Raw genomic sequence first — 21,556 nt, 5'->3', positions numbered from 1 at the left:
CAATAGATGTAGTATATATGGACTTCAGCAAGGCATTTGATAAGGTGCCCCATGCAAGGCTTATTGAGAAAGTGAGGGGGCATGGGATCCAAGGGGACATTGCTTTGTGGATCCAGAACTGGCTTGCCCACAGAAGGCAAAAAGTGGTTATAGATGGGTCATATTCTGAATGGAGGTCGGTCACCAGTGGAGTGCCCCAGGGATCTGTTCTGAGACCCTTACTCTTTGTGATTTTTATAAATGACCTGGATGAGGAAGTGGAGGGATGGGTTGGTAAGTTTGCTGATGACACAAAGGTTGGAGGTGTTGTGGATAGTGTGGAGGGATGTCAGAAGTTGCAGCGAGACATTGATAGGATGCAAGACTGGGCGGAGAAGTGGCAGATGGAGTTCAACCCAGATAAGTGTGAGGTGGTTCATTTTGGCAGGACAAATAGGATGGCGGAATATAATATTAATGGTAGGACTCTTGGCAGTGTGAAAGATCAGAAGGATCTTGGGGTCCGAGTTCATAGGACGCTCAAAGCAGCTGTGCAGATTGAGGTTGTGGTTAAGAAGGCGTATGGTGTACTGGCCTTCATCAATCGAGGAATTGAGTTCAGCAGTCGTGAGATAATGTTGCAGCTATATAAGACCCTGGTCAGTCCCCACTTGGAATACTGTGCTCAGTTCTGGTCGCCTCATTACAGGAAGGATGTGGAAGCCACAGAAAGGGTGCAGAGGAGATTTACAAGGATGTTGCCCAGGTTGAGGAGCATGCCTTATGAGGATAGGCTGAGTGAGCTCGGCCTTTTCTCCTTGGAGAGACGGAGAATGAGGGGTGACCTGATAGAGGTGTATAAGATGTTGGACAGTCAGAGGCTTTTTCCTAGGGCTGAAATGGTTGCCACAAGAGGACACAGGTTTAAGGTGCTGGGGAGTAGGTACAGAGGAGATGTCAGGGGTAAGTTTTTCACTCAGAGGGTGGTGGGTGCGTGGAATGGGCTGCCAGCAACGGTGGTGGAGGCGGATTCGATAGGGTCTTTTAAGAGACTTTTAGATAAGTACATGGAACTTAGTAACATAGAGGGTTATAGGTAAGCCTAGTAATCGCTAAGGTAGGACATGTTCGGAACAACTTTGTGGGCTGAAGGGCATGTATTGTGCTGTAGTTTTTCTATGTTTCTATCTCTGTAATCTCCTCCAGCCCAAAATGCCTCTAAGGTATCAGCACTCCTCTAATTCTGGTCTTTTGAGCATCCCAGATTGTAATCGCTCTACCGTTGGTGGCCATGCCTAGGCCCTAAGTACTGGAATTCTCTCCCTGAACTCTGCCTTTCTACTTAACTTTACCCCTTTAAAATGTTCCTTAAAACCTACATCTCAAGTGCCAAACGATATCAAATGTTTTTTGTTGAGACTCTTCCAAAGTGTCTTGAAAAGTGCCTTCTTCAGGAGAGTTAAAGAGACTCAGAATGTTAACTCTCTTTCTCTCTCCACAGATGCTGCCAGATCTGCTGATTTTTTTTTTCCAGCATTTCGTGTTTTTATTTCATATTAATGTTGTTTGAAGTTGTGTGTATTTGTGTCTCGCATTGGCAGCTGTGAGTTTTTTTTCATTCTTGGGATGTAGGTGTCGCTGGCTCGGCCAGCATTTGTTACCCATCCCAAATTGCCCTCGAAAAGGTGGCGGTGAGTGCCTTTTTGAACTGCTCTGTTAGGAGATGTGAGTTTAACTGTTTCACTTTGGCAGTTGTGACTATTAGGGCTGGATTTTTGAAGGTAGGTGACAGTAAGTCCAGAGGCAAACTGGCTCGGTATTGTTTTGGTGCCACCCAATCTGCCAGCAAGGTCCCAGCATTGAGCAGTTTTCCAAACAGCAAGCAGCAGGTAGCCAGGAAGAGCAATTAAGAGACCTAAGCTCTCCTGTGCCAACTGGAAATTTCTTTTAGGCAGATGGGCTCCTGTGGTGGCTGAAACAGAGCATATTTTAAACATGCTACAAGGGCACCTGTATCTAGAGGTGTGAGCTCTCTCCCTTACATGCATCGTCAGGCAATTATATAAATGAAAGTTGTTGTTTTGTTGATTGTTTGAAATTGGCCATTTGACTATTTGGACTTTGAGAACACAATTGGCCTGTGATTGGTTGATGAATGGCCAGCTGGTTTGATATTGTGGACATTTGGTTTATGCTGTTATTTGACTAGCTTGTGACAATCTTCTTTCTCTTTCAGTTCAATGATGAAGCCATTCCAGTGGCCTGCTTCAAGCAGCTGGTTCAAGCTAATGTGCGGAATAAGAAGGTTCTGCAAGATGCCGTGCAAGAGATGGTTGCCAAAGGAGTCACAGATTACAAATCAGGGTTCAATTATGCCTTTGATCAGCTACTCAACGTAAGCACAATGAAACCTACCAACCATCCTGAAAAGATCAACTGTTACCTTTTTAACTCCTTGATTTAATTACAGGAGGAAAGCATTGGCTTCCTTTAATCCTGAATTGTCAACTCATTAACAGTTGCTTTTAGAGTCTGATTAGTATTTAGCAGAACAAACAGGTGTTGACCTTGGCCCTGCTCCACTGCTTCACCATCTGCATTCCCGACTTCCTCCATACACATGACATTCTAACTGAGCATATTAATTTAGCTCTTCCACATTTCTGAGTCAGTTCTACTGTTTTTGCCATTAGTAATAAGATTCCAAATAAGGACAGAAACATTTTTTTTCTGTATTCTTTCGTTTGATGTGTGTTACATTGGCAAGGCAACATTTTTTGTTCATCTCTAATTGCCCTTGAACTGAGTGGCTTGCTAGACCACTTCAGTGGGCAGTTAAGAATCAAACACATTGCTGTGGGTCTGGAGTCACATGTAGGCCAGACCACGTAAGAACGGAAGATTTCCTTCCCAAAAGGACATTAATGTGTCAGATAGGTTTTTATGATAATCAATGATAGTTTCTTGGTCGCCATTACTAAGACTAACTTTTCATTCCAGATAAATTAATTGAATTTAAATTCCATCAACTTTCATGGTGCGATTTGAACTCATGTCCCCCAGGCATTAGCCTGGGCCTCTGGATTACTAAGCCACTGACAAAGATAATTTAACATGATTGAAAAGGTTTGTCTCTGGTGGTGGTACAAAATGGGTGATATTGGATCAGTCACACAGCCCATGATATTCCATTCCCTTGCCTATAATGTGTGGTGGATCCAATACTGCCTGTCTGTGCCATATTCAATGCCTGATCTTTTAAGACCGTGCATTTAATAGAGACATGTTGATTAGTTAAATTGTGGTGTCGACAGGTTTTATTCTTGAGGTAATGATATTGTGCGGCATGGTGGCACAGTTGTTAGCACTGCTGTCTCACAGCGCAAGGGACCAGGGTTCGATTGCCGGCTTGTGTCACAGTCTGTGCAGAGTCTGCATGTTCTCCCCGTGTCTGCGTGGGTTTCCTCCGGGTGCTCCGGTTTCTTCCCACAGTCTGAAAGACGTGCTGGTTAGGTGCATTGGCTGTGCTAAATTCTCCCTCAGTCTACCAGAACAGCCACTGTGCCACTCAATGCATCAAGTGGATCTCAAACAATGACGGGACACAGTACAGGAAAGTGATAAAGAATTTGGTGAGCTGGTGTGGAGACAATAATCTCTCCCTCCCTGTCAACAAAACGAAGGAGATAGTCATCGACTTCAGGAAGCATAGTGAAGGGCATGCCCCTGTCTACATCAATGGAAATGAAGTAGAAATGGTCAAAAGCTTCAAGTTCTTAGGTGTCCAGATCACCAACAACCAGTCCTGGTCCCTCCATGCGGACACTACAGTTAAGAAACCCCACCAACGCCTCTACTTTCTCAGGAGGCTAAGGACATTTGGCACGTCTGCTACAACTCTCACCAACGTTTACAGATGCACCGTGGAAAGCATTCTTTCGGGTTGTATCACAGCTTGGTATGGCTCCTGCTCTGTCTAAGACTGCAAGAAACTACAAAGAGTCATGAATGAAACCCAGTCCATCACTTTCCCATCCATTAACACTGTCTACACTTCCCTCTGCCTCGCAAAAGCAACCAGCATAATCAAGGACCCCACGTACTCCGGACATTCTCTCCTCCACCTTCTTCCATCGGGAAAAAGATACAAAAGTCTGATATCACATACCAACCGACTCAAAAACAGCGTCTTCCCTGCTGCCATCAGACTTTTGAATGGACCTACCTTGCATTAAGTTGATCTTTCTCTACACGCTAACTATGACTGTAACACTACTTTCTCCACTTTCTCCCTTCCTTCTCTTTGTACGGTATGCTTTGTCTGTATAGTGCGCAAGAAACAATACTTTTTCACTGTATACTAATACATGTGGCAATAATAAATCAAATCAAAGAACAGGCGCCGGAGTGTGGCGACTCCGTGATTTTCACAGTAACTTCACAGTAACTTTTCACAGTAATTTGATTGCAGTGTTAATGTAAGCCTGTTTGTGACATTTAGAAAATATATCTTTATGGGCGGCACAGTGGTTAGCACTGCTGTCTCTCAGCACCAGGGACCCGGGTTCAATTCCAGTCTCAGGTGATTGTCTGTGTGGAGTTTGCATGTTCTCCCCGTATCTGTGTGGGTTTCCTCCGCTGCTCCAGTTTCCTCCCACAGTCCAAAGATGTGCTGGTTAGGTGCATTGGCTATGCTAAATTGCCCCTTAGTGTCAGGGGGACCAGTAGAGTAAATACGTGGTGTTACAGGCATAGGGCCTGGGTGGGATTGTTGTCGGTGCTGGTTGGACGGGCCAAATAGCCTCCTTCTGCACTGTAGGGATTCTGTGATTCTATGAGGAAGTGTGGGAATAGGGAGTATGCAGGCTGATCTTTCGCTCCAAGGACCTAGATTCCAGCCTGGATCGCTGGTCCAAATCTTAACCGTAAAAATTTCAACAGTATGCTAGCTGATTTTCTGAGGCAGCGGGAAGTGTTGACAGGGTCGATGGATGAGAGGCTGGTTTCCGTGATGGACTGAGCTTCACAACCCTTTATAGTTTCTTGTGGTCTTGCTCAGAGCAGGAACCATACCAAGCTGTGATACAACCAGAAAGAATGTTTTCTATGGTGCCTTTGTAAAACTTGATGAGAGTAGTAGTGGACATGCCAAATTTCCTTAGCCTTCTGAGAAAGTTGGTGGGCTTTCTTACTACAGTGTCAGCATGGAGGGTCCAGGACAGATTGTTGGTGATCTGGACACCTAAAAACCTGAAGTTCTCCACTTGCCTAGCTTCATTCCCTCGGATTAGGTCTAGCACTGCTCCATCCCTGGTAGGAATATCCACGAAAGTTCCTCCCCATCTAATCATAGGGATATAAAAACATAAGGAGTAGGCCATTCAACCCCCCCGAGCCCACTCTGCCAATTAATAAGATCATGGCTGATCTGTGACCTAACTTCATGTACCTGCCCTAGACCCATATCCCTTGGTACCCCTGCTCAATAAAACTTTGTCTATCTCAGACTTAACCCCAGGGTTTCAAACTCCAGCCCCATACCCCACACTCTAACCAGAACTGGTTCATCCGAGAAAGCAAGATTAAAATTAAATCACGATTGGGGTAATAGATTGAAGCTGCATCTACCGCCATCTGAGAAAGAGAGTTCCAAACCTCCAGCACTCTCTGCATGTAGAAGTGTTTTCTAATGTCTCTCCTGAATGGCTTGGCCCGAATTTTTAAATTATGGCCCTTATTCTAGAGCCTTCAACTACTGGAAACAGTTTATCTTTATCCACCATGTCTTTCCCTGTAAATATTTTGCAGACTTCTATCAGATCACCCCTCAACCTTCTAAATTCAAGAGAATAAAAGCGTAATTTGTATAATCTCACTTTTAATTTAATCCCTAATTCTTTCACACTAAAATGATTTCAGTTAATATTGGTGAAATTGAAATCCCCTACTACTATAACCCTATTCCTCTAACACCTCTCTGTGATTTGTCTACATACCTGTTCCTCTATCTCCTCTGATTGTTGGGAGTGAGGTTCAGTCAAATCTTGAAGGAAAATTAGGTCAGTCCAGCAGGCAAAGACATGTGAGGATTGGAAGGCTAAATTGCATTATCCCAGCAAAGTGATCATCCCTTTTTTTGTTTTGAAGTTCCACACATATGGCCTCATTTGAAGAGCCTTCTAAGACATCCCCCCCTTATTACTGCAATGATTGTCTCTTTTGTCAATAAAGTAATACCCCATCCTCTCTTACAACACCCCATTACACCTGAAAATTCTATACTCTGGAATGTTGAGTTGCCAGTCCTGCCCTTCCTTCAATCATGGCTCAGTGATTTCAACAATATCATATTTCCACATGCTGATCAATGCTCTAAGTTCATCCGTCTTACCAGACAGGCTCCTTGCATTAAATTAGATGCAATTTAGCCTTCCAATCCTCGCATGTCTTCTCTGCTTGCTGGACTGACCTAATTTTCCTTCAAGATTTGACTGAATCTCACTCCCAATTGTACATCTACTCTGTGTCCCACCCCCCCTGCCAAATTAGTTTAAAACCTCCTCAACAGAACACGCAAACCTCCCAGCAAGGATATTGGACTTGTTCTAGTTCAGATGCAACCTGTCCAGCTTGCACAGATCCTATCAACCCCAGTGTTTCTCCTGGCAGTAGTGTTTCACCAATCTAACCAATGCTATACCTGCTCTGGGAGCATCTGATGGGACAGTGTGTCATAGAATGGTCACAGTATAGAACATAAGAATTAGGAGCAGGAGTAGACCATTTGGCCCCTTGAGCCTGCTCTGCCATTCGATAAGATCATGGCTGACCTTTTCGTGGACTCCGCTCCACTTATCCACCCACTCACCTTAACCCTTAATTCCTTTACTGTTCAAAAATATATCTATCTTTGCCTTAAAAACATTCAACAAGGTAGCCTCAACTGCTTCACTGGGCAGGGAATTCCACAGATTCACAAGTCTTTGGGTAAAGAAGTTTCTCCTATATCTGCAGATGTTCAGTGTCCTCTGCACACTTTGCTCTATCACTCATCTTCGTGTCATCATGGAAGGACGTCATTCAGCCCGTTAAGTCCATGCTGGCTCTCTGAAAGAGCATTTTAGTGAGCTGCATAAATCCGACCCTTTCACTGTAGCTCTGTAGATTTTTTCCCTTCAACCGTTTATCCAATTCTCTTTTGAAAGCCACTATTTTCAGTAATAGAAGGGTTGAGTACCAAAGGAGACAGGTATAGTATGAATGGTGAAAGATCCATTGGTGATATAAGGAAACAGAGTGTCATAATCATAGAGGTACATAGCACAGAAAAAGGCCCTTCAACCCATTGCATCTGCACTGGTCAAAGACTCACCACCTAACTATTCTAATCCCATTTTCCAGCACTTGGCCCATAGCCTTGTATGCTGTGGCATCGCAAGTGCACATCTAAATATTCTTAAATGTTATAAGGGTCTCTGCCTCCACCACCCTTCCAGGCAGTGAGTTCTAAACTCCCACCACCCTTTGGGTATAAAAGGTTTTCTTCACATCCCCTCTACCTTCCTGCCCCTTAACTATCTATGCCCCCTGTTGAAGTAGAAACTTTTCCTGCTTCCTGACTGTGATAGATAGACTCAAACAAAATTCATTCCGACAATACAACTATTTATTTACGACAGACTACATGCAGTTTTGGCTGAAACTTGAGTTCAGAGAGCAGTTGGTGCAACTTGCTGATTCCTCCTCAAGTCCGCAATTATACAAAGAATCAGTTCAGTATTTATGCATAATCATTATCAGTTTTTGTGACCAGAGCATATTCAGGAATTCGATTAGTAATAAGCAATATCATTAATCATGTTTTAACTTGCTGACCTCCGAGAACTCTTTGTCTCATTATTCATACCCTTATCTTGTCCTTTGATGAAACAGAAGAAGGTCGGTGACTCCTTCCTCCCTGACCTTATCTTGTTTTATTTACTCATACAGCCTTATTAACTCTTACAGCGGTCTGGCATTTTGAAATAGCTTTGGTCAGCCATTCTTTATATTGTAACAAATAGTTGACCAATTTTCCCATCATGCCCTTACTTAGTTCGTACAATTCCACACCCCTAGTCATTGATCCCTCGCGAAAGACTAAAAATTTCTAACTGTCTACTCTATTAATGCCTTTCCTAATTTTATACATCTCAATCATGTCCCCCTCAGTCTCCTCTGTTCAAGGAAAATAACCTCAGTTTATCCAAACTCTCTTCATAACTAAAACTCTCCAGCCTAGGCAACATCCTGGTGAACCTCCTCTGCACCCTTTCCAATGTTATCATATCCCTCCTATAATGTGGATTCCAGACCTGCATGCAATACTCTAGCTGTAGCCTAACCAACACTTGATCTAGTTCCAGGTTAAACTCCCTGCTCTTAAACTCAATGCCTTAGCTAATAAAGGCAAGTGTACCATATGCTTTCTTATTCACTTTGTCCACCTGTCCTGCTACCTTAAGGGACTGTTGTACATGCACTCCAAGGTCTTTCTAGCATTGCCCCATTCCTGGTGAGACTATTTACGTACTGGCATAAAAAGCTGGATGCACTTTAAAAATTCCACGCCATCTAAACATAGGAACAGGAATAGGCCATTCAGTCCCTCTGTACTTCCCAGGGTTCTGCCATTCATCACGTATTCCTTTGCTTTGTTTGTCCTGCCTAAGTGTATCACCTCACATTCATCTGGATTGAATTCCATTTGTTACTGATCAGCCCACCTGACAGTCTGTCCTCCTGTAAATCTAAGACTATCCTGTTCACTATTTACCACCTCACCATTTTCGTATCATTCATGAACTTGCTGATGAACTCTCCTACATTCAAGTCACTTATATAAACTACAAACAGCAAGGACCTTAACACTGATCCCAGCAGAACCCCACTCGACACAGTCTCCCAGTCAGAAAAGCACCTGTAGTTTCCTGGTTTAACCCTTCCTCTCTTCTTGAATAATTGTGCCACACTGGCTATCCTCCAGTCCTCTGGCAGCTCTCCTGTGTGGAGATGCCGGCGTTGGACTGGGGTAAGCACAGTAAGAGTTTTAACAACACCAGATTAAAGTCCAACAGGTTTATTTGGTAGCAAATGCCATTAGCTTTCGGAGCCCTGCTCCTTCGTCAGATGGAGTGGAAATCTGCTCTCAAACAGGGTAAGAGAGGAATTGAAAATTATTGCCAGCATCTCTGCTATTTCCTCCCTTTCTTTAGTCAACAGCCTGGGATACATTTCATCTGGCCCTTAAGCCACCAGACTATTCAGGACCTCCTCTTCGTCTATGTTAATTTCTTTGATTGTATCACAATCCTTTCCCTGATTTCTACAGCCACATTGTCTCTTTCACTAGTTAACATCGACACAAAGCATTCATTTAGAACCCTACCTCCCTCTTCCGGCTCCACACACAAATTACGACTGTGGCCCTTAATGGCCCTACTCTTTCACTAGTTATCTTTTTACCCTTAATGTACTTGTAAAACAACTTAGGATTTTCCTTTATTTTACCTGCTAGTATCCTTTCATGGCCCTTTTTTGTCTCCTAAATTTCTTTCTTGCACACTCTATACTCTTGGGCTTCTGCTGTTTTAAGCCCTCAATGTCTGCCATAAGCCTCCAATTTATCCTCTTTATCCAATCCTGTATATCCCTCAATATGCAGAGTTCACTGGATTTGTTGGTCCAACCCTTTTTCATTTTTGGAACATGTTGGCCCTATACTCCCCCTATTTCCTTCTTGAATGTATCCTACTGTTCTGTCACAGACTTACTTAAAAGTCTCTGCTTCCAGTCCACTCTGGCCAAATTATATCAGATTTTATTAAAGTCAGCCTTCCCCCGGTTTAGAATTTTGATTTCAGGCCCATCCTTGCCCTTTTCCACAAAACTCTTGAATTTGAGTTATGATTCCTGTCTGCAAAATGCTCCCCATTGATACTTCAACCACTTGCCCGGCTTAAAATTAAGTCCATGACCGCTTCATGGACTCCATGTTCATGGAATATTATTCATGTAAATTGAGTCTGTGTCTTTATATGCCCTGTTTGTGAACAGAATTCCCACTCACCTGAAGAAGGGGCTTGGAGCTCCGAAAGCTTGTGTGGCTTTTGCTACCAAATAAACCTGTTGGACTTTAACCTGGTGTTGTTAAACTTCTTCTTGGATCACAGCAGCCCATGAGGTGTAAGTACATCCACAGTGCTGTTAGGAAGGGAGTTCCAGAATTTTGAACCAGTGACAATGAAGGAATTAGGATACATTTCCAAGTCAGGATGGTGGGTGACTTGGAGGGGAACCTCCAGGTGGTGGTGTTCCCAGGTATCTGCTGCCCTTGTCCTTCTAGATGGTAGTGGTCGTAGATTTGGAAGGTGATGTCTAAGGAGTCTTGATGAGATCTTGCAGTGCATCTTGTAGATGGTGCACATTGTTGCCACTGGACATTGGTGGTTGAGGGAGTGAATGTTTTTTGATGGGGTCTGCGTCAAACAGACTGCTTTGTCCTGGATGGTGTCAAGTTTCTTGAATGTTGTTGGAACTGCACCCATCCAGGCAAGTGAAGAGTATTCCATCATACTCCTGACTTGTGTATTGTAGATGGTGGAGTCAGGAGGTGAGTTACTCGTTGCAGAATTCCTAGCCTTTGACCTGCTTTTGTAGCCACAGTATTGATATGGTTGGTCCAGTTGAGTTTCTGGTCAATGGTAACCCCCACAATTTTGACAGTGGGAGATTCAGCGATGATAATGCCATTTAATGTCAAGGAGTGATTGTTAGATTCTCTCTTGTTGGAGATGGTCATTACCTGGCACTAGTGTGGTGTGATTGTTACTTGCAATCTGTCAACCCAAGCCGATATTGTCCAGGTGTTGCTGCATTTGGATGTGGACTGCTTCAGTTTCTGAGGCAACGCAAATGGTGCTGAATGTTGTGCAATCATCAGCAAACAACCCCACATCTGACCTTATGATGGGAGGAAGGTCATTAATGAAGCAGCTGAAGATGGTTGGGCTTACGACACTACCCTGAGGGATTCCTGCAGTGATGTCCTGGACTGAGGTCACTGACCTCCAATAACTGCATCATCTTCCTCTGTGCCCAGTATGACTTCAATCAGTGTTCCATGTTTGGACCAAGGATCAGGAGTGCACTACCTCAATGTGTTGTAGGTAGATTCAATTGTGGCTTTCTTAAGGAAATTAGATAAACAGCTGAATAAAGACAATTTGCTGGGCTATACGGAAAGTGCGGTGGAGTGGGGCTAGCTTAGTTGCTCTTACAAAGAGCTGACAGTGGCACAATGGGCTGAATGGCCTCCTTCTGTGCTGTAATCATTTTATGATTCTGCGTGGAGTAGGTGCTTTGTTATGTAACTAACCTATGCTGTACCTGGGATCTGGGTGTACAGGTACACAGGTCACTAAAAATGGCAATGCAGGTGGAGAAGGTAGTCAGGAAGGCATACGGCATGCTTGCTTTCATCGGCCAAGGCATTGAGTTTAAAAATTGGCAAGTCATGTTGACGCTTTATAGAACCTTAGTTAGGCCGCATTTGGAATATAGTGTTCAATTCTGGTTGCCACACTACCAGAAGGATGTGGAGGCTTTGGAGAGGGTACAGAAAAGATTTACCAGGATGTTTTCTGGTATGAAGGAAATTAGTTATGAGGAGAGGTTGGAGAAACTTGGTTTGTTCTCACTGGAACGACGGAGGTTGAGGAGCGACCAAGATTGAGGGGCATGGACAGAGTGGATAGTCAGAAGCTTTTTCCCAGGGTTGAAGAGTCAATTACTAGGGGGCATAGGTTTAAGGTGCGAGGGGAAGATTTAAGGAAGGTGTACGAGGCAAGTTTTTACCCAGAGAGTGGTGGGTGCCTGGAACTCACTGCTGGGGAGCTGGTGGAAGCAGATACGATAGTGACTTTTAAGGGGCGTCTTGACAAATACATGAATAGGATGGGAATGGAGGGATATGGTCCCCGGAAAGGTAGAGGGTTTTAGTTCAGTCGGGCAGCATGGTCGGTACAGGCTTGGAGGGCCGAAGGGCCTGTTCCTGTACTGTAATTTTCTTTGTTCTTTGTCCAGGAAATGTTTCCCTGTTAAGGAGGCGTTCTGAGGGTTTTGTCAGCAATTAGAGTGAGGTACAGTTGTCGGTGCATAATAGAGTCATAGAGGTTTACAACATGGAAACAGGCCCTTCTGCCCAACTTGTCCATGCTGCCCCTTTTTTAAACCCCTAAGCTAGTCCCAATTGCCCGCATTTGGCCCATATCTCTCTATAACCTATCTTACCCATATAACTGTCTAAAAGCTTTTTAAAAGATAAAATTGTACCTGCCTCTACTACTCCCTCTGGCAGCTTGTTCCAGACACTCACCACCCTCTGTGAAAAAATTGCTCCTCTGGACCCTTTTGTATCCTTGTTTTGGATGCCAAAGAAGGATAGTTTTGATAATCAATCAGATTTGAAATTTAGCTCAATGTATTATTACTTCAGTGTAAGCAAACCAGAGGGAGGAGGATGAAATTGGTGGTCTAGTTGCAATGTTTATGAATGCAGATTGAAAGGAGTACTCTCAGTATACAGTTAGAGATAATAATCCGTCATCCAGAGCCTAATGTTGTATAGGTAGTCAGCATAGTTTCTGTTGTGATGAAGAGAGAGATGGATGTTGATCCATTGTTACAGAAGAGGTCTCTGAATCAGGGCAGGTGATGGGCCAAGCTAAAGCCTTGGGATATACTTCAGATGACCATCCTGGTGCAGGACAAGAACAGTTGGTGAGCATTTGAGGAAATTGTTTCACGGGATAAAATGGGATAGGTGAAAAACTGCTGGTTGTTTTATGGTGAGGAAAGGAGTGTTAGACAGCTTTAAATTTAGACACCTTCCAAGCATTCCAGTTTAATGAGACAAACAGGGAGAGTAATTCAACAATTTCTTTATTTAACACTTCTAGTACCAATTCAAACATAAACAGTTGCAACTCATTAACTCTTTATTGAACTCTAACTCAAATTGAACTTTAACTCTTAACTGCATATTAACTTTAACTATTTAACTTAAAATAGATACTACCGAGTTTAGGAAAAACACTGGCCAAGACATATCCTCGATGTAGAATCTATCTTCTTCTCTGAAGCATCCTTCAGGATTCATGTCCCCTTGTGATGGTTGGTCTCTTCGAGTTATTGCTGGCAAACAAAGGCTGCACATGTCCTTTTATCCACAATCTTTCATTTGCTTCCGGAAGATTCTTTGTCATCCAGCCAATTATGTAAACAGAAATCGATCACGTGGCTCAAACATCCAATGAGATTACTTGCAAACAATGCCATTACACTTCGTTTAAACTACATGCTCCAGACATAACAGCCATAAAAATCGGAGATGCAATGTCTGGGTCGATGTAAACAACTTCCTTTAGCTGGCCAACACAGGAAGCTTCAGGTCATAGCTCTCAGACCAGAGCCTTACCCAGAGCAACTTTACAACCTGCATCTGGTTTAATCTATAAATTGACCAAAATAATCCCAGCATGCTTAACTCTCAGCCAGAAAAGCCATTTTAAAACCACTGTTGTCATTATTGTTAAATTATTGTTGTAGCCATTCTTTTTCCATCCACAGGAGTGAGGCAGGGAGAAGTTGTAAAGAGAGGTTGATCACTTCAGTTTGGGAGACAAACATTTGATGCTGGATGTGAAATGGAGAAGGATGATGAGGTCAAAGGAAGTGGTTAAGAGCAGTGAAGAAGTGAAGCTTATGGTTTCTTTTCAAGATAATTCTGGTTTGATGATATTTTGTTATAGAGAGAAAGAGGGGATACTGCTCAAACAGTGGTCAAACCAGATCTTGTGGTGCATAACCAAGCAGATCACATGCCAAATGCAATAAAGTTTTCACAGGTCAGTGGAGGATGACAAGATAAAAGATCCTGGGAAATTTGATGGGAACTTTGAAAGTTGAGCTAAGGCACCTTATGTCAATGTCCTCTGGCACTCAAATTTTCTAGCAAAGGGAATAGCGACTTTCAAAAGGTAGTTGAATAAGGAGTTAAAGGGAAAAAATCTGCAAAGCTAGAGGAAATGTGTGTGGATAGCTGAAATGCTGCTCCTTCTGTGCTGTGATCATTTACAGTGAATCATCATAGAATAGAATCCCTACAGTGCAGAAGGAGGCCATTCGGTCCATCGAGTCTGCACCGACCACATTCCCACCCAGGCCCTACCCCCACATATTTTACCCGCTAATCCCTCTAACCTACGCATCTCAGGACTCTAAGGGGCAATTTTTAACCTGGCCAATCAACCTAACCCGCACATCTTTGGACTGTGGGAGGAAACCGGAGCACCCGGAGGAAACCCACGCAGACACGAGGAGAATGTGCAAACTCCACACAGACAGTGACCCGAGCCGGGAATCGAACCCAGGACCCTGGAGCTGTGAATACGAGCTGTGAGTACGGGACCCTGAGAGAAAGCATTTAGAATTCAGAGGATGCTAATTTGGAACCTGGGAGAGAAGAGTGCTTTTATTTCTGTACTGATGATTGATGAATTGGAAGCAAAAAGCTAAAGAAATGATTAGGGATGGCATTATTAAAGAATAAAACTCAGAACTGATATTCACATGGAGGTTGAATGAGGACAAGATGGCAGAGAATTCAGCAGAAAGAGGTCAGAGTGAGTCAGATGTAAGTGGCAGTCACTAGCCTTCTCAATGAGTGAAGTAGATTTAGACTTTCACTGTGTAATAACCTCATCAAGCCCAGTCTTCCATCACCAACACCCTTTATTTACACAGTGAATAAAGCACTGCATTTGCGGCTGCAGTACACAAGTCAAAGCCCTGAGACCTGCGGTACCCAGTCTGGGTAGAGACAGTTGATTTTAACTCATGCTGCTCCTTTCTTATTTGTCGAGCCTCCACTTGCTCAATAGGGGAATTCATATTCCACAAGGTTCATGGGGAGATCTATTGATGATCCCTTGTAGCCATCGTAACACACTGATTTACTGTTTATTATCCATTTTATATTATTGCATCAAGTCAAACCCCACTACATTCAGTGAGAAAGCTATCTGACAATGTGGGATAAGATTACAGGATTGAAGATGTGACAGGAAATGGGAGGAGCATGTTATTATAGTATGATGTTGTAAATGCTAAAACCGGAACAAGGCTCCAGAGGAGTTTGAGGGCAGGGTGGGATCTGAAGATGCCAGTTATGCCATTGCCACAATATCCAGAGATACAACATTTGATGATTCACATAGGGGATATGGTTTGTTAGCTCAATTGGCTGGTTGTGATGCAGAGCAACGCCAACAATGCAGGTTCAATTCCCCTTCTGGCTGAGGTTGTTCATGAAGGCCCTGTCTTCTCAACCTTGCCCCTCGCTTTAGGTTAAATCCCCACCAGACAGTTCTCTCTCTCATAAAAACTTTGGCAACTATCATTTCATTCCCTTCTGTAGAGAAATAAAAGGGGAGGAGTCACAATTAAGGAACTAAGCAAAGAAACAGGGGCAGTGAGAGAGTGGCACTCGAGAAATTTACATTCTGTCTCTGTAGCGTAAGTAAATGTCCATTTACTCAAGGTCCCACAGTTAGTCAACTATTGAGAAACTACCTGGTTTTTGTGCAGGGAAATGTTGCAATGAACATAAGCGAACTCCCTGCCCCTCTTGAAATAGTGTAACATAATCTTTTATGTATGTAAAGCCACAAAAGAGACTCCAGGATGGTGTGTTGCCTCCCTGATGCCAGGGTCAAGGATGTCTCTGAGCGGACATGGGACATTCTCAAAAGGGAGAGCAGCCAGAGGTCATGGTCCACATTGGTACTAACAACATAGGCATGAAAAGCGACGAGGTCCTGCAAAGGGAGTTCAGGGAGTTTGGTAGTAAGTTGAAAAGCAGGACCTCTGGGGTTGTAATTTCAGGATTACTACCTGTGCCATATGCCAGTGAGGCTAGAAATAGGAAGATAGTATAGTTAAATACATGGCTAAAGAGCTAGTGTAGGAGGGAGAACTTCACTTATGTGGATCATTGGGATGTCTTTCAGGGCAGATGGGACCTTTTTTAATTTGATTTGATTTATTATTGTCACATGTATTAGCTTACAGTGAAAAGTATTGTTTCTTGTGCGCTATACAGACAAAGCGTACCGTTCATAGAGAAGGAAACGAGGGAGTGCAGAATGTAGTGTTACAGTCATAGCTAGAGTGTAAAGAAAGATCAACTTAACGCAAAGTAGGTCCATTCAAAAGTCTGATGGCAGCAGGGAAGAGGCTTTTCTTGAGTCAGTATCTTTCTCCCGACGGAAGAAAGTGGAAGAGAGAATATCCAGGGTGCATGGTGGTAGTTATGCTGGCCGCTTTGCTGAGGCAGGGGGAACTGTAGACAGAGTCAATGGATGGGAGGCTGGTTTGCGTGATGGATTGGGCTACATTCACGACCTTTTGTAATTTCTTGTGGCCTTGGGCAAAGCAGGAGCCATAGCAAGCTGTGATACAGCCAGAAAGAATGTTTTCCATGGTGCATCTGTAAAAGTTGGTGAGAGTCATAGCTGACATGCCAGATTTCCTCAGTCTTCTGAGAAGGTCGAGGCGTTGCTGAGTTTTCTTAACTATAGTGTCAGCATGGGGGGACCAGGACACCTAAAAACTTAAAACTCTTGACCCTTTCTACTTCACCCACTTTGGTGTGGACAGGGGCATGTTCTCCTCTACGCTTCCTGAAGTCAATGACAATCTTCTTCGTTTTGTTGACATTGAGGGAGACATTATTGTCACCGCACCAGTTCTCCAGATTCTCTATCTCATTCCTGTACTCTGTCTCATCATTGTTTGAGATCCGTCCCACTACGGTGGTGTCGTCGGCAAACTTGAAAATCGAATTGGAGGGGAATTTGGCCACACAGTCATAGGTGTATAAGGAGTATAGTAGGTGGCTGAGAACACGGCCTTGTTGGGCACCGGTGTTGAGGATGATCGTGGAGGGGGTGCTGTTGCCTATCCTTACTGATTGTGGTCTGTGAGTTAGTAAGTTCAGGATCCAGTCGCAGAGAGAGGAGCCAAGCCCAGGCCACGAAGTTTGGAGATGAGTTTCGTAGGAATAATGGTGTTGAAGGCTGAGCTGTTGTCAATAAATATGAGTCTGACATAGGTGTCTTTGTTATCTAGGTGTTCCAGGGTTGAGTGCAGGGCCAGGGAAATGGCGTCTGCTGTGGACCTGTTGCAGCAATAGGCAAACTGTAGTGGATCCAGGCAGTCCTGGAGGCTGGAATTGATTCATGCCATGACTAGCCTTTCGAAGCACTTCATAATGATGGATGTCAGAGCCACCGGATGATAGTCATTAAGGCACGCTGCTTGGCTTTTCTTTGGTACTGGGATGATGGCCGTCTTCTTGAAGCAGATAGGGACCTCAGATTGTTGTATAAAGAGGTTGAAGATGTCTGTGAATACCCCCGCCAGCTAATCCTGTACAAGAAGGATGGGTTGCACCTAAACTGGAGGGAGCTTTGCTAGTGTCACTAGTTTAAATTAGTGTGGCAGGGGAATGGGAATCAGAGCAGTAGGTCAGCAAGTGAAAACATTGAGGAGGAGTTAGAGACTAAGGAATCGAACCTGGGTCCCTGGCGCTGTGAGGCAGTAGTGCTAACCACTATGCCACCATGCCTTCCATGTGAAATGTATTGTTTCTTGCGCGCTATACAAAGTATACCATTCACGGGGGAGAAGGAAAGAAAAGGGTGCAGAATGTAATGTTACAGTCATAGTTAGGGTGTAGAGAAAAATCGTCTTAACATATGGTAGGTTCATTCAAACGTCTGATGGCAGCAGGGAAGAAGCTGTTCTTGAGTTGGTTGGTACATGACCTCAGACTTTTGTATCTTTTTCCTGATGGAAGAAGGTGGAAGACAGTATGTCCAAGGTGCGTGGGGTCCTTGATTATGCTAGTTGCTTTTCCGAGGCAGCGGGAAGTGTAGACAGAGTCTATGGATGGGAGGCTGGTTTGGGTGATGGGCTGGGCTACATTCACAGCCTTTGTAGTTTCTTGCGGTCTTGGTCAGAGCAGAAGCCATACCAAGCTGTGATACAGTAAAAATTGGTGAGACACCTTGGAGGGCTCATCTAGCGAGGGCACATGGGTAGAGCTCAAGAATAGGAAGGGTGCAATCACTTTGATGGGGTTGTACTACAGACCTCTCAACAGCCAGCGGGAGATAGAGGAACAGATATATGGCCAGATTATGGAAAAATGTAAAAACAACAGGGTTATTGTGATGGGTGATTTTAACTTCCCCAGTATTGACGGGGACTCTCTTAGTACCAGGAGCTTGGATGGGAGGAATTTGTTAGGTGCGTGCAGGAGGATTTCTTGAAGCAATATGTAAGTAGTCCAGCTAGGGAAGGGGCCATACCAAATCTGGTATTGGTGAATGAGTCCAGCCAGGTGATCGACGTTTCAGTGAGAGAGCATTTTGGAACAGTGACCATAATTCTGCAAGTTTTAAGTTACTTATGGATAAGGATAAGAGTAGTCCTCGGGTGAAAGTACTAAATTGGGAGAAGGCTACAACAATATTAGGCAGGAATTGGAGAATATAGATTGGTGAGGGTTGTTTGAGAGTTAATCCACATGTGTCATGAGTTCAGGACCAGCATATTCCTGGGAAAATGGAGGATAAGGATGGCAGGATTCAGGAATCTTGGATGACAAGAGAACTTGTGAGCTCAGTCAAAAAGAAAAAGGAGGCACATGTAAGGTTTAGGGAACTGAAGACAGACAGAGCCCTTGAAGAATATAAAGAAAGCAGGAAAGAACTTAAACAAGGAGTTCAGAGGGCTAAAAGGGACCATGAAGTGCCCTTGGCATACAGGATTAAGGAAAATCCCAAGACATTTTATACGTATCTAAAGAATAAGAGGATAACTAAAGAAAGGGCAGGTCCACTCAAGGACAAAGGAGGGAATTTATGTATGGAGTCGGAGGAACTGGGTAAGGTCTTTAGCTAATACTTTGCATTGGTATTCACAGAGGAGAAGGACATGGTGGATGGTGAGTCCAGAGAGGGGTGTGTTGATATTCTAGGGCATGTCAATATAAAAAAGGAGGACATGTTGGGTGTTTTGAAAAGCATTAAGTTAGACTAGTCCCCAGGGTCTGGTGGGATCGATCCCTACTGAGGGAGGTGAGAGAGGAAATTGTTGGTGCCTTGTACAAAATCTTTGTATCACCTTTAGTCACAGGAGAGGTCCCAGAGGACTGAAGAATAGCCAATGTTGTTCCTTCATTTAAGAAGGGCAACAGGGTTAATCTGGGAAATTCTTAGGGACAGCATTTACTCACATTTGGAAAAATAAAGACGAGATAGGCACCGTGGCTTAGTGTGGGGGTGGTTGTGTCTCTCAAACTTGATAGAGTTTTTTGAGGAAATAACAAAAATGATTGATGAGGGCAGGGCAGTGAATGTTGTCTACATGAACTTTAGCAAGGCCTTTGACAAGGTCCCTTATGGCAGGCTGATACAGAAGGTGAAATCACATGGGATCTGTGGTGAGCTGGTAAGATGGATGCAGAACTGGCTTGGTCATAGAAGACAGAGAGTAACGATGGAGGGTGGTTTTCTGACTGTAAATCTGTGAACAGTTTGTTTGCAGGGATCATCGCTGGGACCCTTGTAGTTTGGATTATATATAAATGATTTGGAGGAGAAAGTAGGTGTCTGATTAATAAGTTTTTGGAGGACACAAAGATTGAGGAACTCTGGCTAGTGAGAAGGATTACCAGAGGGTACAGCAAGATATAGATAGCCTGGAGACTTGGGCAGAGAAATGGCAGATGGAATTTAATCTGGACAAATGTGAGGTGGTGCATTTTGGAAGGTCGAATGCAGGAGGGATGTATAAAGTAAATGGCAGAACCCTTAGAAGCATTAACATACAGAGGGATCTAGGCGTATACCTCCTCAGGTCCCTGAAAGTGGTAGCACAAGTGGATAAGGTCATCAAGAAGGTGTATGGCATGCTAGCTTCATCGGTCAGGGCATTGAGTATAAAAATTGGCAAATCATGCTGCAGCTGTACAGAACCTTAGTTAGGTCACATCTGGAATATTGCATGCAGTTCTGGCCACCACACTACCAGAAGGATGTGGGGGCTTTGGAGAGGGTACAGAAAAGCTAAACCAGGATGTTGCCTGGTTTGAAGGGTATTTGCTATGAGCAGAGATTGGACAAACTTGGTTTGTTTTCACTTGAATGTTGGAGGCTGAGGGGCGATCTGATAGAAGTATACAAAACTATGAGAGGCATGGATAGAATAGAAAGTCAGAGTCTTTTTCCCAGGATAGAAATGTCAATTAGTTGGGGACATTTGTTTAAGATGAAAGGGGGTAAGTTTAAAGGAGATGTTACAGAGGGTGGTAAATGCCTGTATGCGCTGCCAGAGGAGGTGGTAGAAGTAGATATAACAGCAACGTTTAAGAGGCATCTTGACAGATACATGAATAGGCAGGGAATAGAGGGATATGGACCGTGTGGCGACAATTGGTCTTTAGTTTAGAAAGGAATCATGTGTCAGCACAGGCTTGGTGGGCTGAAGGGCTTGTCCCTGTGCTGTACTATTTTTTGTTCTTCAGTCAAAGGGTGGTTCCCGTGGTAATGCAGCACTTCCTCAGTATGACAAAGAAAATAAATGATAATCCCTTACTGACATTGTTTTGGATTCGTACACAGAAAGGGCGCAAATATAATTTAAATATTAATGACATCATTTGAGTATTATTAACAAGTCCGAGACGCTATTGTCTGGGTTCACTTACTTGTACTACCTCACCGGCCGATGTTCTCCCTGAAGAGAATCACGTATGGTCCCCATCAAGGGTGACCAGACATGATGGCCTTGCCGGGGGAATCGGAGGCTATTGAAGCCCTCAGGTGGCTGAGGGTGAGGCCAGGCAGTGCCAGCTGGCAGTATCCCCTGGCACTGCCCACCTGGCACCCTGGCACTGCTCACCATAACTGTGCCAGGGACAGTACAAAGGGGGCGGAGCCAGAGTGGGCAGAGCCATGAAAGGCGGGCTGGAGACACTTCCTGCACCCATGCTGGCCCTGAGAACTGGAAAAGTTCCTGGTCTCCCATGTGGAGCAAGAAGAGCAGACCACAGCTTGGAGCTCTCCATGTCTTAATCCTTTTAATATCAAACAATATCAACTAGGCCTCTCCTTCTCCGCTGTTTGTTATCATAGAATATATTTCTTACACCAATAAATCACAGAGTGATATCTTAACAATTATAACCAATAATAATAGTAAGTATCGACCCAACTGTACTTACCCAAACAGCTGTTTAGATTTCCTTTGGTGATGTAAATTTGCATTCTGTTCCTTCTTACAGTCTTTTAACCCCCTGGTTCTGCTGTTAGACGCACTTTTTCTTCACTCGTTTACCCTCCGAGCTTTGTTCCCTAACTTTTATCTTGTTTATTTATTTACGTTTCAGCTAGTTAAAAACGGACCCTGA

General features: G+C 43.9%; 1 protein-coding gene across 1 annotated transcript in view; it reads left to right on the top strand.

The window, feature by feature from the left end:
- Positions 1-21,556, top strand: part of cacna2d2a (calcium channel, voltage-dependent, alpha 2/delta subunit 2a) — a 1,197,503-nt gene that overhangs the window by 954,120 nt on the left and 221,827 nt on the right. The window contains exon 11 of the mRNA XM_078209320.1: positions 2,216-2,374. Within this exon, the coding sequence (XP_078065446.1) occupies positions 2,216-2,374 (159 nt within the window). The remainder of the gene's footprint in view (positions 1-2,215; positions 2,375-21,556) is intronic.

This window comes from Mustelus asterias, chromosome 3 (assembly GCF_964213995.1).
Source record: "Mustelus asterias chromosome 3, sMusAst1.hap1.1, whole genome shotgun sequence".
NCBI lineage: Eukaryota > Metazoa > Chordata > Chondrichthyes > Carcharhiniformes > Triakidae > Mustelus > Mustelus asterias.
This window is presented reverse-complemented; position numbering and strand designations above follow the sequence as displayed.